We start from the raw sequence: 26,275 nt of genomic DNA on the forward strand, positions 1-26,275 counted from the left end.
CATTAAGTCCCTCATTTAATTGTGCAGGGATCTTAGGCACTAACTTGGTCAAACTGAATCTCCTTCAGGGATGCGTAACAACAAAGCACAGCCTAAGACTTCAGGATGAAGCATGCCATCAGCATATACACTGCTTTTAAATCTAGTGTGCACTCCAGTACTGGGATGTACTGACTGACAATTCTGGGGCAGTGCAGGACTCTTTTACCTTCCAAACAATAGTCCAGCTGTTTTAGACGCTTCTCTTTGGTGCACAGTAGAGCTCAGATATTGAGCTTCCTGTGTTTGTGAGGTGCAGACAACCTATCAGATCAATCTCAATCATTTCCATTTTCTTCTGTACTATTATCAGAATGGGGGCATTGAGCCTTCTGATATAAATGTGATGTTGTTGTAATGGGACTGAAGAATCTTACTTACACTCGATAGACCAGCAGATAAATAGACAGGAGGCCAGTCAGCCAAAAAAGCTGGATGTCATGAAGTGTCTAATAATAATCTGTCAAGTGTCTCTCTTTCTCTGCTCCTGGTCAGAAGACACATCACACTGAAGTAATATTTGCACAGAACACACCCTTATTTTTTGAAAAGTTAAGTCTATTTTCAAACGAATTGGGTTTTGACTTTCAAACATGAGGTGGGAAAAGGCTGACTTGTCAACACTTTCTGCTGAACACTTCTATGAAAACAACAAAAAATAAACTGAAAAAAAAGGACTAAAAAAATTCTTCTGCGTGGGGAAAATATTTTTTTCTCAGCTCTAGCAACAGATTACAGCTGCCCCAAAACTGCTTTAGGGAGCATGTACCTGCATATCACCTTTGAGACAGCTACTCTGACTTCTGTGTTTCTCAGGGTATAAAATATTGGATTCAATAGGGAACATCACTACTATGTCAGTCTCCATGATCAACCTGTCCAGGTGCAATGAGTCAGTGGACTCAGCCCCCAGGTAGGTGAAGGAGGTACAACCATAGCTTGTGAGTTCAGATGGGCACTGCTGGTAGCAAAGACTCTGTGCTTACTCTCCACAGGGGGAATCTGCAGGATAGGGCTGAAGATGAACAAGTAGAAGATAAACAGCAGCACAAAAAGTGGTGGGCCAGTAGGGGACGCTCCTGATCTGAGCCACCTACCTCACTGTGCCTGTTCACCTACCAAGCTCTGAGTGCCTCCCCATCTGGCCAATCTCCTTCCTGGAGCACAACCACAAGCTTGGGATCACTGCTGCCACCACCCAGGAGTTCTGATCTGTCTTTCTGCCCTGTGCCCCCTGGGCCTTTTAGACTACAGGCCTTATAGACCTTGAGGATGCTTGACCCACTGCTAGAACCTGGGGTGCTTCCCTTAGCCTGAAGCACCAGAAAGTAGCCTCTCTTAGTCAGCTGAGCATAGGGAGTTTGAAGGCATGCCCCAATCCCCTTCCCAATGAGTTCACCACACTTGTACAGTGGAGAGCTCTATTGGTCACAGAGGGTAGGCTTGGGGGAGGGTACAAGTTAGGGAATTTTCCATGAAAGGGTACCATGATGGCAAAGAGGGTGAGGGAAAAGATTGTGATTTCCTTCATGTAGGTGTTAGTGTGACTCAGTTTCCCCATGGCAGCTATGTTACAAAAGTAGTGACAATTTGAGTCACAATAGGGTCATGTGAGTATCAGGATATTAATCACCATTGATATCAGGAAACCAAGGGAACACAATTCTAATAGAAGGCAAATACTTGTCCTTTCACTCGCAATGCTCTTGTAGGTCAGAGGTTTATATATTGCTATGTACCAATCATATCCTATAAATTCAGAAATAAAGTAACAATTGGTATATGCAAAGCCAACAAAAATGCACCTATGCAGTGCAGCTGAAAAAAGAAATTGTGTTACTACTTTGCAGTAAACTGTTCAGCCTTGCGGGGCTGATATGAAAGTATAGCAGATCTCAGAGAAGGACAGGATGAAAAGGAAGAAGCATGTGGGTGTGTGCAGGCTGTGAGCTGTCCTAATGACTGTCATTATAACTAGATTTGCTGTGAAGGTCATGATCTAAATCAGCAAAAACAGCAGGAATAGGATCTGTAGTTCTTTCAAGATAGAGAATTCTGAGTAAGATGAACTCAGTTATAGTGAACTGGTTTCTCTTTCCCATGTGTGCCATAGGATGTTCTTAAAGAAAGAAACATGGGAAGTAGAAAATGAAATCAGCTGAGCAGTGTGAGAGTAAAAGTCACACATATGGCAAATTAACTCCCTCAAACTCACTCCTGAGACATCTTTCTGCCAAGACCGTGAACAGCTGCATTAGTTGAACATTTTTCCTCTAAACTCATAGAGTCACTGTTGCTCTTAATACCATATGGCAAATAGTTCCGGTAACCACAAAACTCTGAGTAGTCAGACACTGCATCCAGCAGTGAGGTACAAGTCTTGTGAGTGGATGGTAGGCGGTGAACAACTTAGTCCTAAACTTTGGCAGCAGTCCAACAGATGAGTTTTATTCTAAGAAAACATCTAAAATAGAAGTGCTTTCCTTCAAACTTAGAAGATGAACTTGTGGAGTTATATGCAATATGTGGTGTTATAGCAATATTTGTGTGTGTAATATGATGCATTATTATAGAACAGTATTTCTCATCCTTTTAAGTAGCAAGTACCTGCTAACTCCTGAAATTTTTAATAAGTACCCCAACACTCAATTTTCCAGGGGATTTTATATTTACAGACTGATGTGCGCTATATGTTGGAAGAAGGACTGTGTATATAAAGCTGTGATATGACAGATGTCTGATCTGGTGTGGATAGGGTTGCCACCTTTTACACCAGGCATGCACAATTCAAGTATGTACCTGGGCTAGAAGTGATGTTGCCCAAAGCTAGGAGGGCTGAACCCAGTGGCACACCAAGTTATTACTGGTGAATTTTAATGCGTGGTGCACCAATTTTTTTTCCATAGTTTTGAGAGTAAAAGAGGGCAAGAGGGAGGGGAACAGAGGGCGAAAGAGAGAGAATGTTGGGGTACCCGCATACCCCCTGCCTGTGTCTCACGTACCCCCAGGGGTAGGCATACCATAGGTGGAGAAACTATGTTATAGAAAGACCTTTGCACAGTATGCATGGTATGATAGTGAAACTTTCACATAATCTGAGAACATGCTGGGCTTGTAGATGAGCTCACCATTTTCTAAACCATGTTAAGTAATTTACATGACACAGTTTGAATCTAATTGCAATTCAAATTAAGGGTTAATAGATGATCATTGACCATCAGCCCCTTAAGAAACCCAATTTACAGCCTCTGTGTCTGGGTTTAGCACTTGGTTGGAAGTAAGTAGGATGTGAGAATAAGACTATTTAAGCACTGCTGCATTGTTGCAAACCTACCTAAAGTGCTGTTCCTGAAGCCTAATGGGTGCAATTGACCTGAGTGTTAATAACCACCTTGGCCAATGTTGTTTTGGGAGCAGGGGCGAGGGCAAAGGGGTTTGCCACTTTTTTCACAGATCAGTAGCTGGTGTGCTTGAGCAGGGCTGGAAGCTTACTCAGAATACTGATACTTAATCATGTTGAGGTGTTGTTGACACATTTGATTTTGTAAAGGTGTTACTTTGTGCTTGATAGCCTCTGTTGTGTTGCAAAAAACAAGTTGAGTTTCCATTGCTGGGACTAATATTTGCAATACTTATCTGTTGAGTTTCTAAGGACTGTTTTTCCTAAAAGCAATGCCATATATACATGTTAATTAATACAGTTTAAATTGCCTAGTTCAGACTGCCCTAAACTGCATCAACTTTAATCTTCATTCAATGATTAGTCATCTGTAAATGACCTAGTAGAGTTCCAGTCACACACAAAGTTCCACACAACATCTTTCTAACTTTAAAAGCATTTATTTCCTATAAATTTTTTGCAGGTTCCCTAGTAGGGAAGAATTTGTCCCCAGCTAACATGGCCACTCTCACCCAGTATCCAGCTACCTCTCTAGAGGGGTCACAATATGTGGCACCTACTGCCCAGAACCTTCCACCTGCCTAACCCAAACCCTATAGCACCTCTAGCACCCACACGTCTGCCATGGTTGCCCAGCACCCTCCAGCATTTACCCATCTAATCTAGCATTCTACATCCTTCAGCAACAAACCATCCACCATAGCATACTATGCTTTACAGAACCCACCCCCACCCCAACATACCATGCTAGATGTTCCACCAATCTCCCATTGCAATCTAGGACTCTCTAACAACTACTCTCCAGCCATTCTTGCCACATCTTCAGGTTTTATTCCTTGTGCCCTAATTTCTCCTTTGTTCAGAGCAGAGTGCCTCAACCAGGAAGATGAATATTTTGCTCCAGGCAAGTTAAGTCTTCACAGAATTTGCAAAAAGTGTCAAGTATAGCATTGCATGATGGTTAACAGCTGTGAGCTCACCTGGCCCAAAGGCCTGTCCCTGCTTGGTGAGTGAAAAGCCTAAGGGCAATATGGAAAAGCACAAAGAAGCCTTACACCTATCTTGTTATTATCTTCCAAGCCCCACTTCCCTCCTCCCAAAGTGGCTGCATAGAGCACATCAGGCTAGATTTTCAAAAGCATTTTGAAAGGTATCTAAAAATGCACATAGGCAGCCAGTGGGATTAGGGGAGGGGGCACTGGGCTTGCCTAAGTGCTTCTTAAAATTGATGCCTTTCTGAATCTTTTCAATGATATAAATCATTGAAAATCTGCCTCCCAAGTTGTGACTACTTCTGCCCCTCATTTCAAACAGGCCACACCTATTTCTATGTTACATTTGCCCCAGGATCTTCACAAATAAATGACTGCACCCATAAGTGTGTTGGTATCCTAGCAGCTACAGACTATATTGTGAACATAAAGTAAAAGTAGACATGTATTGGCCTTAGCAGATTCTGCAGAAAAATAACTTTAGATTCACAAATGCAGATTCTACATATTTACATATATCACACTTTTGGCCACCTGCACTGGTTAGTAACAGCCAGGTGCATTCTCAGTATGTTTGCTTCACTTGGGTAGATGCTGGATTAGATATACCCAGAAAAATTCTAAATCTCAAAGCAGTATGAACTCTTGCCTTTCCACACCTTAAATACTCTCTAACTGAATCTCTGTCTATGGTCAGTAGACACTTGTTCCTAGGATTACCATACATGCAGGTTTTCCCAGACATGTCCCCTTTTTGGATCCACTGATCTCTGTCCAGGTGGATTTTTGAAATATGAACAAATGTCTGGTATTTTGCTCTCTCCACTGGCAGAAGTGGGGGGTGGGCAGCTGGAAGCAGGAGCACCATGTACAAGTGCATACGCATACACACATGGTCAGTATGCAGCCAGGCAGCCAGGTGGCAGCAGCCTTGGCAGCTAGATGCAGGTAAGACTATGGGAGCAGGGGTTGGAGGACCAGGGCTTGGGGACTGTTCAGGATGTGTGTGGGTGTGTGGCAGGGGTGTGTGGAGGGGATGGGTGTGTGAGGTGGGGTGGGTGCCTGACAGTGCTATGGAAAGCTGTCCAGGTGCTGGGGCTGTGGCAGGGTAGGGGGAAGGTACCTGCCTTCTCCAATGGGGGAAGGGGGCAGAGTGGCCCTTTGGGGGTGGCAGGAAGCTCCAAGGCTCGGCTGGTAGCACAGGGGCTGGTGCCCGTGCTTACAGGAGTGGAGCAGCCAAGATATGCTGCCTGGGGGACAGGGGGCATGGCTAGGCCACCTGGTGCAGCACTACAGTCCCAGCCCAGGGCAGGAGGTGCCACAGACCTCCCTTCCTCTTCCCTCCTGCCCACATCAGGCTGGATTTTCTCTGCCACTGCCTGCACAAATCAGAGTTGCTGTGCTCTGGCCTGGTCAGGATGGTGGTAACTGGAGGCCCCCTTCAGCAGGGCTGTGGGGAGCAGGGGGCTGCAGGTCAGGAGTGAGGTGCACCGGCAGGGTTGCGGGGGCTGTGGCTTGGGAGTGAGGGCATGGGGAACAGGAGGCTTGTGGGTCAGGAGTGCAGGGCACTGGCAGTGCCAAGGAACTGTGGGTCAGGAAAGAGAAGCACCAGCATGGCCTGAAGGGTGGGGAACTGTAGGTCAGGAGTGAGGGGCACTGGCAGGGCCAAGGGGCTATGGGTTGTGAGTGATGTGTCCCCCTGACAGATGTCCTCTTTTTTGGACCTGGGAATATGGCAACCCTACTTGTTCCCTCATTGTGATTCTTCATGAGGAGCACATGGCCCAGCTATTACCAGCATTTGCTGCCTGTTGGTTTCCATGTAGCGGTCAAGGTGTTAACGATGAGCTGAAAATCCCTAAGTAGCTTCAGGACATGTGTACTGAGAAGCCTTAGGTGGAATTCCACTTCTTGTTGTGCACCTAAGTGGCGGGTTTCTAGCTGTGCAAGCATTGTCTTTGCCTCTTACACACAGTTTGTTGGGGGGCATTCTGCTCCCCCTGTACTGTGAACACATAGACTGAGCACGTGCAGTAGGCTACATGCTGGCTTGCCAGGTATGTGGCTATTTACATGCACCCATTGTGGCTACAGACCTATACTTAGGCAAATGGGGGCCAACCTTTCTGCCAGGCATGCCACAAATTAGCCTCACACTCTACCCTAGTGCCATTCCAATCCTCTTCCCTTGCCTGATCATCTACTTTCCTATCTGCTTCCTGTTCTGTGCTCCCTGACTGATCTGCTGCTCTGTTTTCTGCCCCCTGCCCTATTTCCCACCCTGCTACCTGTCCCCTCCCTGGTCTACCACATGCCACACACAGAGGCTGCCTGTGCCACTTGTGGCACCCATGCCACAGGGTGGCCCACCCCTAGCCTAAGTTATGAAAATGTAATTGTCTAGAAACCCATGCAACAGGGGGAAAAGACTACAATTTCCATATGTCTTAACCCCAAGAGTTGAAGGATTAAGTCTCTTGCCCAGGAAGGTGGAGACCTGCATGCTATACCCCTCTCATCTACAACGGGTTAGAACTCACAGCTTCCTGTTTCCTTAGCTCTGGGCTCCATCCATCACTCTGCAGGACAGGAATTTACTGAGCCTCACTGATACACTTTTAGATGCTGGCTCCCTGGGCAGCCCAGAGAAGGAGATGTTTGGGACCAGGACTGTTTTGATTCTATGAAAAAACAGAAATTGTTAATCTGGGTATAAAACACAGGTCCTATACATCATCCATAGACCTTAGAGCACTTCACAGGCAAGAAGTGTGACATGGGTGTTGAGAGAGGCACTGGCTTCAGAGGGGTGCCTAAATCATCCTTCACCCCCACAAAGTCTGTGCCCTGGCACCAAGAGCAACCCTAGAGGGTTGCTTGCACAGCAGCAACCAGTGCACAGACAACATGCTGCTGCTTTAAGAGCAAGAGCTGGGGCAGGCAGAGCACTGTTTAGGGTAAGACTCCTGCCCACACTCCCATCTCAGAACCACACTCCCTCCCCCCTGCTCTTAGGGTGCAAGCTCTGCTCATTGCACCTCTGTCACAGACAAATGTATGGTCATCTCTTCTTATGGATGGGAAAACTAAGAAGAAGAGGCTTTCCCAAGGGCACACAGCAGGTGGCAAAGCTGGGATCAAAATCCTAGCATCCTGACTCCCTGTCTAGCCAAGTCACTGGGCCTCACACCACCTTGTTGAACTTGGAGGTGTAAAAAATGACACAAAGGATCATTAAAGCTGAGCACTGAGAGAAATTATGCCACCCTTCAGGAATGGGTGGATGTACCGTCACTTTGAGTTGCACCCCTCTGGGGATCTGAAAACAACACGCCCAGACAGAGCACTGCAGATTATGCAGCAGAAAATAGCCACCTCTTGGGGCTGGATCCTGCCTCCTGTTTTTATCTGAGTCATGGCTGTCCCACTTCTAAGCAGCCAGGGGCTGAATGTCCCATGGGCTGTACCAGCAAGTGCCACATGCCTGCAGTGTGCACCAGGATGAGCCACAGGCCCCCTTTCCCCCACTGCTTCACTGCACATCCACATAGGTATTGCCCCTCACTCTCTGCATGCCTGCATGGCCCCAGGCTCATGCTACACTGCAGTAAAGGGAGGCAATGAAAACCAGAGGAAGGAGAGGGAATCTAGAGACTCTGGGGTGCCTGTACATAAGCACAGATGCCGCTCTGATGCACTATAATTACAGCACATCAGAGTGGACTTCATTAATCAAATCTGCTTGAGTGTGGCAATTACTACACTCCAGCAGCCTCCTACATCTCATGTATCAGTGTCCCTGCACTTGAAAATGGCAGCAGGGGCACTTGAACTAAAAATCATTGAATGATCCCACCCCCTGAGCATATATAAAAGTGCCCTGGATGCTGTTGCAGCTGGAGTGATGTGGGAAGGGGTGGCCCAGCAGGAATCTGAGGACCACAACTTAACCCCTCATGGGCCACCAGTGGGTACAGCCCTGATCAAAGTAATTTTTTATTCTAAGACAAGTTCCCTTGAAAAACACAAGGTCATTCCCTGTGGGTAAAAGTGGCAAAGTCTGGCTGATCATTTGTATAAATATGGACATATTCAGCAATTCACTCTAAGGGTGTCACAAAGGAAAAAGAAAATAAAAGGCTCATTTACTGGCATTTTGATCAATGTGCACATTTAGCTCTTCTTTACCATTTTAAAAGGATCTTGGCATGTTATGCATGTGGCTGTGCAGATCACTTCTAAGTTAATTCAAGTAGGACTAATTGGATGGTGATGAGCAGGGGCTTCTGATTTAGTCTCTCATTTATTCTTGCTGAAGGATGGAAGCTATGGCACTACTAGGAAAAGTGCCAATCATAACAAATGGACAAAGTAGAAAAAATCAAGGAAAGATACTCTACACATTCCTTACACAAAACCTGCTTTAGAGGACTGCTACTGATGTTGAAAAGTCAGATGCTCAGAAATAGGAAGTGCCAATATTCAGGCTGTCTTTGCCTTTAGCTTGGTCCCATGTGCCTGTCCATCATAATACCAGATCTAGCTACAGGATCATAGAAAAGTAGGGCTGGAAGGGATCTCCAGAGGTCATCTAGTCCAACCCCTTCATCTAATCCAACCCCCTATTTGTGTTGCAAACTCCCTACTTCTGCAAGCACACAGGATGATGCATGAGGTAGGGATCTGCCAGAAGAGAAAGGTAAGTCTTTTGGGTCAGGCACTGGACTGGAGTCCAACCTCTAGGATAGCTGGGCCTACACCACCTCATAGTTTTGCAGATCTGAAGGTATGGACAGACACCCTTTTGAAGTGCTTCAAATCCTACTACAATTGGAAGAGCTTCTAATTTAGGATACATATGAACTGGATACAGCCACCTCCCAGCTAAAATGCCTCAAATTGTGCAAGAGCCGACACTATTCTACTATTCCACAGCAAGGGGGACCCTGAGCAGGTCAAATATACCTCTCACCTGCAGTTCCCTGGGGCTTCTGAGGACAACTGGGTGCATACATTCCCCTGCCCCCTAATAACACAGTTGTTACTGTGCCATCATTTAGTACTTGCTTTAGATTTCATAGACATTTGGGCTGGAAGGGACCCCGGAGGATCATCAAGTCCAGCCCCCGGCCCCGGGGCAGGAAGTCAGCAGGGATCATAGGATCCCAGCAAGATAAGCATCCAAATGTGTTTTGAAGGCGTTCAAAGTGGGCGCTTGAACCGCCTCAGGTGGCACAGTCTGTTCCAAACCTTGGGGGCTCAGACAGTGAAGAAGTTCTTTCTTATGTCCAGCCTGAACCAGTCACAGTGGAGTTTGTGACTGTTTGATCTTGTCATCCCCTGGGGGGCTCTGGTGAACAGCCTTCCCTCCAAATCCTAATGAGCACCCTTGATAAGCTTATAGGTGGCCACCAGATCACCCCTGAGCCTGTGCTTTTCCAGGCTGAAGAGCCCCATTGCTCTCAGCCTCTCGTCATAAAGTCTGTTTTCCTGGCCTCTGATCATGCGTGTGGCTGTCCTCTGCACCCTCTTAAGCTTCTCCACATCCTTTTTGAATTGTGGACCCCAAAACTGAACGCAGTACTCCAGCTGCGGCCTCACCAAGGCCAAGTACAACAGGAGAATGGCGTCCCAGGATCTGCTTGAGCAAACCAGCATTTTGCTCGCTTTACTAGCTGCAGCATCACACTGAAGGCTCATGTTCATCTTGTGGTCAACCATGACCGCCAAGTCCCTTTCATCTGTAGTGCTAACCAGCGTAGCACTACCGAGCCTATATGCATGGTGCAGATTTTTCCTCCCAAGGTGGAGAGCCTTGCATTTTTCAGTGTTAAACACCATCAGGTTCTCGTCCGCCCATTCCATGAGCCTGTCAAGATCTGCCTGGATCACCCTCCTGTCCTCAGGTGTGGATGCTTTAGCCCAGGGTTTGGTGTCATCGGCGAACTTGGCCAGTCCGCTTATGACACCAATGTCCACAACATTTATGTAGATGTTAAACAGTATAGGCCCTAGGACAGAACCTTGTGGGACCCCACTGGTCACAGTGCACCAAGATGATTGGCTCCCGTCGACCACCACCCTTTGGGTCCTACCACAGAGCCAGTTCCCCGGCCAGTGGATCATGGTGACGTCAAGGCTGCAGTTGGCCAGTTTAACCAAGAGGTGATCATGGGATACCAGATGGAAGGCTTTTTTAAAGTTGAGGTATATGACATCGATCTCTTCCCCTTTGTCCAGGTGATAGTTCACTTGGTCATAAAAAGAAATGAGACTGGTCAAGCAAGACCTACCCACAACAAACCCATGCTGGGTATCCCTCAGGATATTGCCTTCAGCTAGTCTATTAAGAATGGCCTCCTTGATAATCTTTTCCAAGACTTTCCCCAAGATAGAGGTCAGGCTGATGGGCCTGTAGTTTGCTAGATCTACTTTCCTCCCTTTCTTGAAGACAGGCAGAACATTGGCCCTCTTCCAATCATCAGGCACTTCACCAGAGCACCAAGAACTTTCAAAGATCCATGCCAGGGGCTGAGCTATGATGCTCGCCAGCTCCCTGAGTACCCTTGGGTGTAACCCATCAGGGCTGGCTGACTTGAAGGTATCCAGCCTGTTGAGGTGTTCCTTCTCGAGGTCAGCTTCAATGGAGGGCAAGGAATCTCCCTCACCCGGGCCTCCCTGACCTATAGTGGGCAGGGCCATCCCATGGGACTGATGAAAGACTGATGCAAAGTACCCATTTAGCAAGTTTGCTTTTTCCTGAGCGTCAGTTGTCAGTTGCCCCATCTGATTTAGCAGGGGTCCAATGTTGCCCTTGCTTTTCCTCCAGCTCCCCACATATCTAAAAAAGGACTTTTTATTTTCCTTGACATTTGTAGCTAGCTGGAGTTCCGTTGCAGCCTTGGCTTTCCTGATTTGCTCTCTGTAAGTCTGAACTAAAGCAGAGTATTCCTCCTTGGTGGTGGTTCCAGTCCTCCATCCTTTATAGGTCTTCATTTTAAGATGCAGGAGGTCCACCAGTTCCCTGGAGAGCCAAGGGGGCTGCTGTGCCCTTTTGCTGCCTTTCCTCCGAGACGGGATGGGCTTTGCTTGCACATCCAGGGTTGCTCCCTTGAGGAGCATCCATGCGTCCTGAACTCCCATCTCCATTGGGTTGTGGCCTTTTAGGGCTTCTCTGACAAGCCTCCTTAGCTTGTCAGAGTCAGCTTTCCTGAAGTCAAGGACTTCTGTACAACTGACTGACTTGCCAGCTTTATGGCAGATGGTGAAGGTGATCAGTTCATGATCACTGTCACCCAGCTTCCCTTCGATTGTTAGGTTGCCAGTTAGGTCATTCCCAGTTGCCAGTACAAGGTGGAGCAATGCTTTACCTCTTGTTGGCCTGTAGACTTCCTGCATCAGATAGAGTAGGAGTCCACACATGACAGAAAGTTTTGTGACCACTCAGATTTGGCGGAGTGCTCCTCCCATGAGATATCTGGGTAGTTAAAGTCTCCCATGACAACCATACACCAAGATTGTGCGGCCTCAGCTAATTCCCTGGTGAACTTCTGGTTGAGGTCTGGACTCTAGGTAGGGGGTCTGTAGTAGACCCCTACCATAGTATCCCCTGTGCCATGTTCCCCACGGATTTTAACCGAGAGGGTCTCAAGTCATCCACTGTGAGTGCCAATGTCAGCTTGCAGGGATGTATAGCTTTCCTTGACATAGAGAGCTATGCCCCTGCCCCTTTTGTCCACTGGATCCCTCCTGTACAGGGTATAATTGTCTATACCCGTGGTCCAGTCAGGGGTGGAGTTCCACCAGGTCTCTGTTATTCCAATGACATCATAGTTATTTGCATTTAGGAGGAGAACAAGTTCCTCCTGTTTATTCCCCAGGCTCGTGGCATTTGTGTATAGACACGCAAGTGTCCCCTTAGGGGCTCTTGACTTGCCTACATATTGTTCCAGGGCTAGGGCTGGGGTGGGATCCCTTATGTGTCTTGGCCTGCTGGCTTTGCAAGGGCCACTCAGTGGGCCAGCAGCGGCAGTAGTCCCCCCATACCCTGGTGTGCTTAGTTTAAAGCCCTGTGGAGCAGGTCAGCCAGTCTAGCTAAGAAGAGCCTCCTCCCCAGGGGAGAGAGGTGGAGGCCATCCCTTCCCAACAGCTCGCTGCCTCTCTCTCCAAAGAGCGGACTGTGGTCATGGAAGCCAAAGCCTTCCCGATGGCATCAGTGCCGCAGTCTTTGGTTGACTATGTGGATCCTCCTCTCCCTCCTCAGCCCATAGCCCGAGACTGGGAGGATCAAAGAAAACACCACCTGTGCCCCCAGACCCTTTAGCCCCGCTCCCAAATCCCTGAAGCACCTCATGACCTGTCTAGGAGCACTCTGAGCCATGTCATTGGTGCCCACATGGATGAGGAGCATGGGATAGTGGTCTGTGGGCTGGAGGAGTTTAGAGATCTTCTCTGCAATGTCACGGATGTGGACCCTGGGAAGCAGCAAACTTCCTGGGCTAAGGGGTTGGGGCAGCAGATTACCCCCTCAGTTCCCCTCAGGATGGAGTCTCCCACTACAAACACTTTGCGTTTGGTCTTGGGGAGAGTGGGGGCAGTAGCTACAGTGTCCTCTGTGTTGCCTGCAGGAGCTGGCAACTCAGCAGGCTCTGCTGGGGCTGCAAGAGACTCATACCTGTTACAAAGCTCCAGCAGGGCAGGGGTCTTGGTGCGGCAGGCCCTGGGGCCCTTGACCACCTTGGTCCAACCCCGTGTTTGGACAGAAGAGGAGGTCCCCAAGTCCTCCCTTGTCCATGGTCTACCCTCCGCCTCCCGAGGGAGAAGGGCCTGGCAGTAGGAGTCTATCTCCTGCTCACAGTCCGTGATGGCATGCGGTCTCTGGACTGTGGCCTGGATCTCCTCCAGCTGGCGCACCAGAGACCCCAGTAGGGAGCAGACCCCACAAGGGGAGGTGTCCCTTTAGGAAGTACTATATGATGGCGCATCGTTATTTTTAGCAGATACATCACTGTAGCAATGCACTGTAGTGCAGTAGATCATCACTACAGCAACACAGCATTAGCATCATGGTTTGTGCCTGCTGACACTACGTTACCATAGTGTGTTGCTACAGCGTAGCATTTCATGTAGCCCTCCTCTGGACCCTCTCGATGTTGTCCACATCCCTCCTGAAGTGCAGTGCCCAGAACTGGATGCAGTACTCCAACTGTAAGACTAACAGGCCTATAATTTCCTGGCTCCTCCTTCCTTCCTTTTTTGAAAATGGGGACCACATTGGCCCTTTTCCAGTCCTCTGGCACCACACCAGAGCACCACAAGTGCTCATAAAGCTGTGCGAGGGGTCCCGCAATGACCTCTGCTAATTCCCTCAGCACTCTGGGGTGGAGATCCTTGAGAGGCTGGACATCTTCAAGTCAGCGGGTCCTGATGGATTGCACCCCAGAGTACTTAAGGAGCTGGCAGGAGTCATAGCCCAACCACTGGCCAAGATTTTTGAAAACTCTTGGTGTTCATGTGAAGTGCCTGATGATTGGAAGAAGGCCAATGTGGTGCCCATCTTCAAGAAAGGCAGGAAAGTAGATCCAGGGAAATACAAGCCAATCAGCTAGACCTAAATCCCTAGTAAGATTCTGGAAAAAATCATCAATGAGTCCATTCTTGACAAGCTGGCTGATGGCAACAACCTGAGGGACAGCCAGCATGGGTTTGTTGCAGGTAGGTCTTGCCTAATCAATCTCATCTTCTTCTATGACCAGGTGACATATCACCTGGACAAGGGAGAAGAGATTGACATCATATATCTGGACTTCAAAAAAGTTTTGAAGAATATAAAAGATAGACTCCTACTGCCAGGCCCTTTGATCTGGTATCCCACGATCTCCTCTTGGAAAAATTGGCCAACTGTGGTCTCAGATACATCACAGTCCAATGGCTGGAGAATTGGCTCTGAGGCCAGACTCAGAGAGTGGTGGTCGATGGAAGTGAATCATGACCACGGTGCTCCGTGACCAGTGGTGTCCCCCAAGGCTCCATCCTTGTACCTATTCTCTTCAACATCTTTATCAACGATGTGGATTCAGGTGTCAGAAGTGGACTGGCTAAGTCTGCCAATGACACCAAACTTTGGGGTAAAGCGTCCACACCAGAGGATAGGCTGGTGATACAGGCTGACTTGGGTAGGCTGAAAAAGTATGTGGGTACAAACCTGATGACCTTCAATACCAACAGATGTAAGGTATTCCACCTTGGGAAAAAAAAACCCTGCAGCATGCTTATAGGCTCAGCAGTGCTATGCTCGCTAGCACCAAGGCGAAAAGGGAATTTGGGGTCATGATCGACCACAAGATGAACATGAGCCACCAATGTGATGTCACAGCTGGTAAGACAAACCAAATTCTGGCTTGCATCCATAGATGCTTCTCAAGTAAAACTCAGGATGTCATTCTCCCACTGTACTCAGCCTTGGTGAAGCTGTAGCTGGAGTACTGCATCCATTCTGGGGTCCACAATTCAGGAAGCATGTGGAGAAGCTTGAGGGAGTCCAGAGGAGAGCCGCACACATGATCAGAGGCCAGGAAAATAGGCCTTATGAAGAGAGACTGAGAGCCATGGGGCTCTTCATCTTGGAAAAGCACAGACTCAGGAGAGACCTGGTGGCAGCCTATAAGTACATCAGGATGTGCATCAGAATCTGGGGGAATGTCTGTTCACCAGAGAACCTCAAGGGATGACAAGGACCAATGGTCACAAACTCCTCTAAGACTGTTTTATGCTGGACATAAGGAAAAACTTCTTTCCTGTCCAAGCCCCCAAGGCCTGGAATAGGCTCCCTCAAGAAGTGGTGCAAACACCTACTCTGGACTCCTTTAAGAAGTGTTTGAACGCTTATCTTGCTGGGATCCTTTGACCCCAGCTGACTTCCTGCCCTTGGGGCAGGGTGCTGAACTCAACGATCTCCTGAGGTCCCTTCCATCCGTAATGTCTATGAAATCTATGAAATTACAACCTTAAATTACAAATAAAAAGTATTTGTTAGTAAATGTAGGAAGCGGTTTCCATGTCAGAAAAAAATCCAAATCCAGCAACATGGTAAAACTAGCATCCATTCAGCTGCTAAGCAAAGAAAAGGTAAAAATATGCAAACTCTTCTTGGACAAAAGCTTATCTCTACAGAACCTAATAATTTTGTCATTGACCTCTGTAAAGCTACGATGTGCAGTACTATTCCTTGGAACAGACTAAACAATCCATCTTTTTGTGGAAAAAAATCTGTTTAAACTAGCACCTTCAAAATGAATTGACTGTAAGGAAAAATATCTTGTCATCTTACAATTCTATAATTAAGGAGATTTGTAGTGATATAGGGAAAGGTCTCTTTTGGATTGCTGTAGATGAGACTATACATGACCATAGCCATTATATAACCAATTTGGTAGTTGGGAAACTCACTGGCAAACCTCATTTTTTTAATTTCAGAAGTATTGGAGAGGACAAATCATGAACCAATGGCATGTTTTGTGACTGATGCTTTATGTTTATTGTGGTCTAAATCTACAGCTAACAATGGAGAGAAATTGCATCTTCTACTTTCATATTCCTTTTGGTAATGAGTTTCAGTTACTTTGGTTGTGTTACCATGGTCAAACACTTGGTTAATATTTTCCTGTGTAAATCAGCAAAAACATGAAATCTGGCCTTGCAAGTCTGTTTTTTTACAAGCATTTCTATTTTACTACTCAAATTTACAGCAACAGCATACCCCTCTTGTCTTTATATAATGGAGGATATATATACAAGATGGAGGCACTTTCGCCAGGGCCTCTAGTGTGTTCCTTACAGGGTGGGATGAGAGTCAAATAGGATTATGGAGGGAGGGATGGATAGATGTGAAAAAGGTGGAATTATCATATTCAAGAAAGATAGGATAGTTGGGTGGGTTGATAGTAGGATGGTTAGATAGAGTAACAGCAGGATGATCAGCTGTTGACAATTTAGTTGAGTGAAGTGATGGCAGGATGGACAGATAAGAAAAGGGCAGGATAATCTGATGGGGTGATGACAGACTGTTTGGAGGCAGTGGCAATGGGGTGGTCAGGTTGGAGAGTGGCAGAATAAGATAAACCCAGAATAGCGAGGTCTGACAATGGTGCGATGCAGGTGTAATCATCAGGTGTGATGCCAGTGGTGTGACTGGGTCTAAAAATGGCAAGAATGGTTGTGTGGGTTGACAGTGAGATGGTCTGATGTGAAAATGGCTTGATGGTCAGGTAGTCTGGCCAGGAAGGATGATGGAAAGATGGTTGGATGAGTTATGGGTGAGATTTCAGGTGAAAAGAAGGTAGGGTCATTGGCTTCAAAGAAGGTGAGATTGTTCAGTGGAATGATGACAGGAGGTTTGGGTGTAATGACTGTGAGATGGCTGGGTGCAGTGAAGACAGTGAGAATGAAAAGGGAAAAGTGGAAATATGCAATAGTGATTGAATGGTGGGGGACTTGTTATAGACTGCCGAGTCAGGAAAATGAGGCAGATGAGGCAGTCTTCAAGGAAGTGACAAAATTAGTCAACATTATGATACGGTATTGATAAGAGAGTTCAATTTTCTGGATATTTTTTGGAAGAATAATATAACAAAACATAGGATGTCCAGCAAGATCTTAACTTATGAGGATGACACTTTTCTGTTCCAGAAAGGTGAGAACATGACTAGGGGATCATGACTCTTGGATCTTGTAACAACCAACAGAGAAGTGGCTGAGGATGTGAAAGTGATGGGAAACTTGGGAGAAAGTGATTACGATATGGTAGTTTTCATAGTTCTGAGACAGGGAAACACAAGGTCAGAGGAATTATGGCACAGGATTTCAATGGGCAGACTTAACCTGACTCATGGAAATAGTTGGCAAGCTGTTATGAGAAGACAGTTTGAATGACCAGGTGCCCAAGAGGGCTGGCAGTATAAAGGGCACAGTATTGGAAGCTTAACAAGAAGTGACTGAGTCAGTCACTTTTTACTGGATAATGTCCCTGTGGGATTGTGGGAAGAGGAACTGAGTAACCCTCACCCTGCTGTCTGCCTGGATCACTCTCCCCAGGATAATGCTGAGCTGATGCAGCATGAAGAAGATTCTCCCTGACCATTACCATAAAACAGCACTTGAGGACAGAAGGGAACACTTTGGGTTGGGCAAAGAATAATGATTGCCTCTGTGCCACACCCAGAAGAGGGGGGAGACAGTGCAGTCCTCCAGCATTTGCTAGCCAGTTCTTGCACTGATATGAGCCTACTCTTTCACCCCTGAACCCCATATCCCCCTGCCCCCATTCTGGACTGGCAAAGTCACAACTGACTCACTGTGGCCAGTGGGATTGAAGTAGGTAAATGAGCTGGAATGACGATGAGCAGGAGAGGTAGCATTGGAGTGCCATAGTCAGATTGGTATTCACTATGAAGGTTTTTGCCTTCCTCTGCAGTGGGAGCCATGGCCCTCTACCTGGGATCTCTTGAGCATATATGAACAACTTTCACTCAAGCAGAACATTGGCTACTGTAGTTTCTCTGCTTTACCTGTGGCATATTAGAGTGTTACATCTTGTGTTGCATCAGGGTTGACAGTAGTCTTATGCAAAGTTTAGATTATGGATTGTATAGCCTGGTTTGGATAGGGATAATCCTGCCTCATGCAGGGAGTTGGACTAGATGACCACAGAAGGTCCCTTCCAGCCCTACTTCTCTATCATTTTTGGTTCTATGATACTATGATATTAGAGCTGTAATGATCCAGGAATGATGTAAGAGAGAAGAATTTTTGTAGATGCTATTTTTTTATTGGACCAACTGCTTGGTTGGGATACAGTTTGACAAGCTTTCGAATGCAAAGTATTATTCATTGATTACTTTTATTGTTCATAGCTTATTTATCAATGAAGAATGCCTTATCCAAGTTTGTCTAACTGTATCCCAACCATGCTGTTGGTCCAATAAAAGATAGCACCCACAAAAATCCTTGCATGATGCTTGGGAGTGGCAGTCATGGAGGGCATGAAGACCCAGAGGGCAGTGCAGGGAAAAGGGATTGAACTACTTCTTGCCAACAAAGGAGTGGGGACCTGAGAGAAGACTGCACAAGAGCAGCAGCTTCCACAAAGAGGCTGGGTTGTGCTAGACCTATCTGCCTTCGCCTTTGACAGATGCTCCATGATTTGTCTGGTTGGACACTTTAAGGTTGTTCTGATGCACAGGAAGACAAGCAAGTATGGCAAAAGACCAGCTTGGCTTAGTAGGGAACTCTTCAGTAAACTAAATCACAAAAAGGAAGCTTATCATACATAGAAACTTGGACAGGTAACGAGGGAAGAATATAAGAGTATTGCTTGGGCATGTAGGGATGAAGTCAGGAATGCCAAAGTGCAATTGGAGTTGCAGCTAGCAAAGGATGTGAAGGGTAACAAGAAGGGTTTCTACAAGTATGTTGGGAACAAGAGGAGAATCAGGGAAAGCATGGGGCCCTTACTGAATGAGGGAGGCAACCTTGTGACAGAGGATGCAGAAAAGGCTGAAGTGCTCAATGCCTTCTTCACCTCAATCTTCACAGCCAAGCTCAGCTCCCAGACTACTGGGCAGCACAGTTTGGGGAGAAGGTGAGCAGCCAACTGTGGCAAAAGAACAGGCTAGGGATTATTTAGAAAGCTGGACATATATGGCGCCAGATGGGATGCAGCCAAAGGTACTGAGGGAGTTGGCTGATGTGACTGCAGAGCCACTGGCCATCATCTTTGAAAACTCACGGCAATCAGGAGAGGTCCAAGTTGATTGGAAAAGGGCAAACATAGTGCCATATTTATGAAAGGGAAAAATAAAGATCCAGGGAACTATAGACCGGTCAGCCTTACCTCAGTCCCTGGAAAAATCATGGAGGAGATCCTCAAGGAATCCATTTCTAAGCACTTGGAGGAGAAGAAGGTTATTAGGAACGGTCAGCATGGATTCAACAAGGGCAAGTCATGCCTGACCAACCTGATTCCCTTCTATGATGAGATGACTGGTTCTGTGGATGCAGGGAGACCGGTGGATATGGTATTCCTTGATTTTAGCAAGGCTTTTGATATGGTCTCCCACAACATTCTCGCAGGCAAGCTAAGGAAGTATTGGTTGGATGAATAGGCAGTAAGATGGATAGAAAACTGGCTGGAGCATCAGGTGCAGAAGGCAATAATCAAGGGTTCAGTGTTTAGTTAGCAGTTGGTACCAACTGGAGTGCTCCAGGGATCAGTCCTGGGACTGGTTATGTTCACCGTCTTCATCAACGACCTGGAAGATGGGATAGAGTGCACCCTCAGCAAGTCTGCAGATGATACCATGCTGGGGGAAGTAATAGATATGCTGGAGAGTAGGGAATTCAGAGTGACCTAGACAAATTGGAGGATTGCACCAAAAGAAATCTCATGAGGTTCAACAAGGACAAGTGCAAAGCCCTGCACTTAGGACAGAACAATCCCATGCACCAGTACAGGCTGGGGGCTGACTGGCTGGGCAGCAGCTCTGCAGAAAAGCACCTGGGGGTTACAGTGGACAATAAGCTGAATATGAGCCAACAGTGTGCCACTGTTGCCAAGAAGGCTAACAGCACACTGGGCTGCATTGGTAGGTGTGTTGACAGTAGGTCCAGGGAAGTGATTATTCCCCTCTATTTGGCACTGGTGAGGCCACATCTGGAGTACTGTGTTGAGTTTTGGGCTCCCCCACTATGGAATGGATGTGGACAAGCTGGAAAGAGTCCAGCAGAGAGCAACAAAAATGGTGAGGGGGCTGGGCACATGACTTATGAGGAGAGGCTAAGGGAACTGGGCTTATTTAGTCAAGAAAAAATAAGACTGAGAGGGCATTTAATAGCAGCCTTCAACTACCTGAAGGGGAGTTTGAAAGAGGATGGAGCTAGACTGTTCTCAGTGGTGGAAGATGACAGATCAAGGAGCAACTGTCTCAAGTTTAGGTTAGACATTAGGAAGAATTTTCTCAGTAGGAGGATAGTAAAACACTGGAGCAGGTTACCCAGAGAGGTGGTGGAATCTCCATCCTCAGAGATTTTTAAGACCCAGTGAGACAAAGCTTTGGCTGGGAAGATCTAGTTGGGGATGGTGCAGCTTTGAGCAGGGGCTAGACTAGATGACCTCCTGAGGTCCCTTCCAACCTATGATTCTATGATCCTACCTTTCTATGATTCTATGATCAGATGCAGAGTTCAACAGAAAGCATTTATCTAACATGGAGACAAATAGAGAAATGGCCTTGTGCAGACTGCAGCGTCTGGCTCCACTTGGATAAGGATGAGGATTTGGAGGGAGTGCACCATAGTCACAGCCAGAGAGCAGGCACTGGCCATGCACATTTATATAACAAAGACCCACTCACGCCCTGCCCACAGAGTTTACGAGGAAGGACATCGTTTAGGAAATATTTAGGTTATATACTTATAAGTAACATTATAAGTTTAAGATTCCAGGAAACTGCCTGACCTAGTGTTTACCTCCCCTGCAAAATTTGTCAGGGTTGTACCATAACAGCCAAGAAAATGTCCCCCAACCTCCTAGTAACACATTCCCATGAAGGGAGACCTGGAATCCTGTGCACATCTTAAATCTTTAAACGTCAATAAAGTCAATCTCACAGGTGCCCAAGTGCTGTTTATGAAAACTTCTTCTGTTTTGTCTTCACATCTACTTCACAAATCTTTGCTGTTCTTTTGTTTAGTACAGTTATAAGTACTAAACTTTTAATTATGCCCATTGCAACCAGTCCTAGGGCATGGGAATTGGCAATTGTCAATTTTCCTAATGATGCCCATGGCAATTTCCTATATTTGACAATAATAACTGAGACTCTCCTAATTTTTATAGAGATGTAATAATAAGAAAGGGGGAACTCCCTGCTGCCAATGCCCTTTGAATGCCAAAAGCCAGCTCTGAAGTATCTGCATTTTCTTCTAAGTGAAACAAGGTACAGTTTTTTTTTTTATTTCTCTTGCCTCTGCTCCACAGATTTCCCTTCTCTCCTGTGCTAGGCTTCCAGAGCCCTTTCATTTGCCCAGATGACTAGTTGGATTCTGCGATAAAGCAGCATCCCCTGACTTCTCAAATCAGCTGTCCCGGTTGCCTGCTATACTGTCAGATTTACTAAGTGACTCCATCCCCTGACAGTCCCTATATTTTGTACCACTGCCATTACACTAGCTTGGAAGTGGACCATGGAAGCAGAATCATTGCTGATCTGGGCACAAGTATCCCAGGAGAACAATGCTTAGCCCAGAAGAGCGTGTTCTAGACGAGTGTATACCATTATAATCATCATGGTGAAGTCTAACCTGACCCATGGGCAAAATCTTCATCTTGTGCAGAATTTCAGTCAAACCCGAGCCATAGGATATGGGCACTGTAATAGGCTGCAGTGTAGAGAGGGTTGTTACTTTACTTATCATTTCTTCCTCAGTGCAAAGGAGTGGACCAGGCTCTGCAGTTCAGATACAGGTAAAAACTTCACAGAAGAGGGAAGCCCTAGAATCTAGCTATTAGTTCATGAGCTGCCAGCTAGGCCTGTGCGAGTAGGCAGCTATTCAATTCAGCTTTGGATCCAGCTGCTTCAGATGCCAGTGATCCGATCCAGAGCTCCGGACTGGGTTCCCGCTTCAATCCAGCCAAAGCAGCTCCAAAGCTTCAGAGCCGCCTCAGAGATCCAGCCATGGGGTATAATGGGGAATCAATGAAATATCTACTTTGTTGTTTTTTGTCTGATTTTGATGAAACATGCAGGAGTGGTAGGCTCTGCTGAGAGCATGAATTCTGCCAAGTTTCAGGAAGATCAGTGCAGGGGTTCTGGGGGAACTGTACCCCAAATTGTTGAAAGAAAATTCATGTCACATGTTATACCACGGGGTGGGGGGCACTGAAGGGATGGTGGCCCCTTCTCAGGCCACAAAGCCTGCCAAGTTTCAAGGCAATAGGTGCAAGGGTTTGGGGGGAACTGCACCTCAAGCTGCTGACAAGCAAAACTCATGACATGGGTGACACTGTGTGTGTTAAGGCGCAGCAGGGTGAAAGCTGCAGGGATGGTGGCCTCTGCTAAGGCCACGAAGCCTGCCAGCTGTCAAGGAGATCAGTGCAGGGGTTCTGGATCCTGGGGCCCTGCACCTCTGGCTGCTGACAGGCAAAATTTGTGACATGGGTGCTCGTGCAACTGTGTCTGTCTTGGGGCGGCGGGGTGGGGATACTACTGCAGGCCTGGCTGCTAAGCTACTGTGTTACCAGTTACCAATCAATCAATCATGATTCACTTTCCCGCCTGCCTTCCTTTTTGGGTCTGTGATGTCTTCTCTGCCATACTTGACCAGATGTGAGGGATTTCTATGGTGCAAAGGCATGCAGCCTGGACTGGGAGAGGAGAGAACAGTGACTAATGTGCAAATAATTTCATGTCAGGTTGGGTAGTAATCTGGCAGCCTTGGGCACAATACTGAGGTCCCTGATGATGCCCCTACCGTTAGTATCTGGGGAATAGCTGGGCTAAGAGTGTGAAGGAGATGTCCTATGTTTCTGCCGCTGCTGGGGTGTCACATCACCAGCTTTGCTCAATAAATGTAAGACACTGTCCACCTACCCCACTGCTGCTGCTACTCTTCACCCTCCATTCAGTAAAACTGTCCCTCTAACATGGGTAGTCCATCAGAGGAAAATAGCACTGGAGGCATGGACGTTATGAAAACATATTTTTACCCATAACAGGTCAGTAAATGTTCTGTCCTGCATGCCTACCTTTTTGGGTCTAATTTCTTCCTTGCCACAGTTGAGTAGAATTGTGTCATTTCCATGTTGCAAAGGGGTGCACCCAGGCACTAGAAACTACCCACCCACCCCACTGCTGCTGCTACTGCTCCTCTTGACCCTCCTCTTGACACAGCAGTATTGCCCCTCTCACATGGGTAGTCCATCAGAGGAAAATAGCACTGGAGACATGGAGGGTACAGAAACATGTTTTTATCAAGGGACAGGTCAGCAATGTTCTGTCCTCATAAGGATATTGCCCAGTACCTGGATGGTTCTGATGCTGTTCTTCTTGCTCTTCATTCAGGGAAAGCATTTCATTCCTATGAAAAATGACAACCATACTGTGGTGGCATACTTTATCTTCGTGGGATTCTCCGATCTTGCAGAGCTGCAGAAACTGCTTTTTGTGGTGTTTTTGTTGCTGCATCTGGTTACCCTGATCACAAATGCCACTATAATGACCATAATAAGAATTGACCACACCCTCCACACCCCCATGTATGTATTCCTCTGTGTTTTGTCCTTCTCTGAGACCTGTTATACCTTAGTCATCATCCCCAAAATGCTGGTAGATTTGCTAGCAGAAAACAAAACCATTTCCTTCCTTGGCTGTGCTGTGCAGATGTATTTTTTTCTTTTCCTGGGGTGCTCTCATTCATTCCTCCTGGCAGCCATGGGTTACGACCGCTATGTGGCCATATGCAACCCTCTGCACTACACAATTCTCATGAGCAAGAAAGCGTGTGCTCAGCTGGTAGCCGCTTGCTGCTTCAGTGGCTTCCTGGTCGCTCAAGTGGTCACCACCCTCATATTTCGCCTCCCCTTTCACCTACCCAGCAAACTCAACCATTTCTTTTGTGACATCTCCCCAGTCCTCAAGCTGGCTTTTACCCGTGTGCGCCTCAATTACATAATTGTCTTCTTGCTGAGCCTCTTTGTCCTCATGCTCCCACTGCTGCTGATCCTGGTTTCATACATCTACATCCTTATCGCCATCCTGCGCATCCCATCCATCACTGGGCAGCACAAGGCTTTCTCCACCTGTGTGGCCCACCTCACTGTGGTGGTTGTGCACTGTGGTTGTGCATCCTTCATCTACATGAGGCCCAAGTCCGGCTACTCATCAGATCAAGACACTATGATCTCAGTGATGTACACCATCCTCACCCCCCTGCTCAGCCCTATGATTTACAGCTTGAGGAACAAGGAAGTCAAAATGGCTCTGAAAAGAGCAATTGGAAGAAACATATTTCCAAAGAAATTTATCCAATAAAGAGGTTAATGCAAACTGGCTCTTGGCTGGATATTTCTGGTGAACAACACCCACTTCACAGGTAACACTTTATCTTTCTTGTATGCAACCTTTCATCCATTAAACCAGGGGTGGGCTATTATTTCGGGCTGAGTTTTGGCAAGCCATTGAGGGCCGTTTGACAGGCAGCCAGGGGCAGATAAATATTAATTTTCTAAATTTTTAGGGGCCACGTGGGCTGGATAGAATGGCCTGGTGGGCCATATCTGACCTGCGCGCTACATTTTGCCCATCCCTGCATTAAACTGATTTTGTGAATGGCATCACACACACAGTGAAAAGCCAACACAGAAACTGAATCGATTCAATAGCCATTATATAAGCAGAAGCTCCAGACAAAAGTAAGCAATGTCTCTTTGAAAAGCCAATTTGGGAAGATCCAGGTTTTGATTTTGCACTTTAATCAAAATTGATTAAATGGAGCCCTGGGTTTAGGTAAATACCAGTGAATAGAGAGCTAGCTAACAGAGGTTTCCCCATCAAGAAAGGAAGGCAGGAATGAAGATTTTTAAATATACGTTTCTCTACATGCCGTGCAACCCAAACCCTGCCCCACTGTGCTACTGTTTAATGTCCCTACCTTGCAGTCCATTAAGAGATTCTCTAAACTCATTCCAAGCACTCATGAAGTTATCCTGGCAGCATTAGTATGATGCACAGAAGTGCTGTTATTGCCACTCTAGCAATGGGAAGCTGAGATCCAGAAAAATTAAGAGACTTCCCTAAGTATGACTTCAGAAATGGAATTTTTCCTTTTCTCACATCTTTCAGTCTGAGAAAAAAGGAAATATAAGGAGGCAGATCAGAAATAGTGAGAATCTCTATTTTAACAAACGTGGGGACTGTCACCTTCCATTTATTAACATACCAAGTTAAAGATTCTTAGAAGACTATTTAAAATGAATGTGCCTGGTAATGTTTTTAGAAGCACCAGAGTGATTATCAAAGATGAAGTGGCTTTCTTTTTAAAATGACTTCAGAACAACCAAGATGCTAAATCTCACTGACTTGCAGACAGACTTAGAATGGGGTTTTTTGCAGGTATTATTCCTAAACCCCCACTCAGAAGGGAGCTGGGCTGCAAGGGAGGGGAGGGGCCTCTTCCCCTCCTTGTGCTGGTGGGGGAGGCTGGGTGGACCCCGCTGGGCTGGGTGGGGGCACATTCCCACCTCTTCTTCTCCTCCCCGAACCCACTGTGGCTGAACATACACACACACATGCACGCACAGGGGTGCACACAGACACAGGTGCATGCACTCTACTCACTCTCTGCACATGGACACAGACACAAACACACTCTCCCTGCCATGAACAGACAGATGCACACACACACACACACACACACACACAGATAGACAAACAGGCAGAGACACACACACACTTTCCCCTCACAGGACCTCCCCCCTTCCCCACTCTCGATCACACGAAGGCTGCCGTCCCCCTCCACCCTCACCCCTTCACTGCCTGCCCCCCAAGCCACCTGCAGCTCTGTCTCGCTCCCTGCCTGGCCCCTATTACACTGACCTGCAGGGAGCTGCTGCCTGGCTGTTTCCTGTGCAGCCACACAGATGCAGAGGGCTGGGCTGGGCTGGGCCAGGCCAGGTACACCACGCCATGTCTCTGCAGGCAGGTAGTGGCACTGGGAGAAGTGGCTGTGGGGGGGGCTAAGATGAATTTGGGGGGGCTATAGCCACCAAGGTCCTCCCAGCACCACTGCC

General features: G+C 47.0%; 1 protein-coding gene across 1 annotated transcript; it reads left to right on the plus strand.

Moving 5' to 3' along the window:
- Positions 1 to 23,567: 23,567 nt before the first annotated feature.
- On the plus strand, positions 23,568 to 24,518 carry LOC149870807 (olfactory receptor 10K1-like). The gene has a single exon (XM_090034753.1). It carries the CDS (start codon positions 23,568 to 23,570, stop codon positions 24,516 to 24,518), a length of 951 nt encoding a protein of 316 aa, XP_089890879.1.
- Positions 24,519 to 26,275: the final 1,757 nt, after the last annotated feature.

This window comes from Crocodylus siamensis, chromosome 2 (genome assembly GCF_052110815.1).
Source record: "Crocodylus siamensis isolate JL-2025a chromosome 2, ASM5211081v1, whole genome shotgun sequence".
In the NCBI taxonomy this organism is placed as follows: Eukaryota; Metazoa; Chordata; order Crocodylia; family Crocodylidae; genus Crocodylus; species Crocodylus siamensis.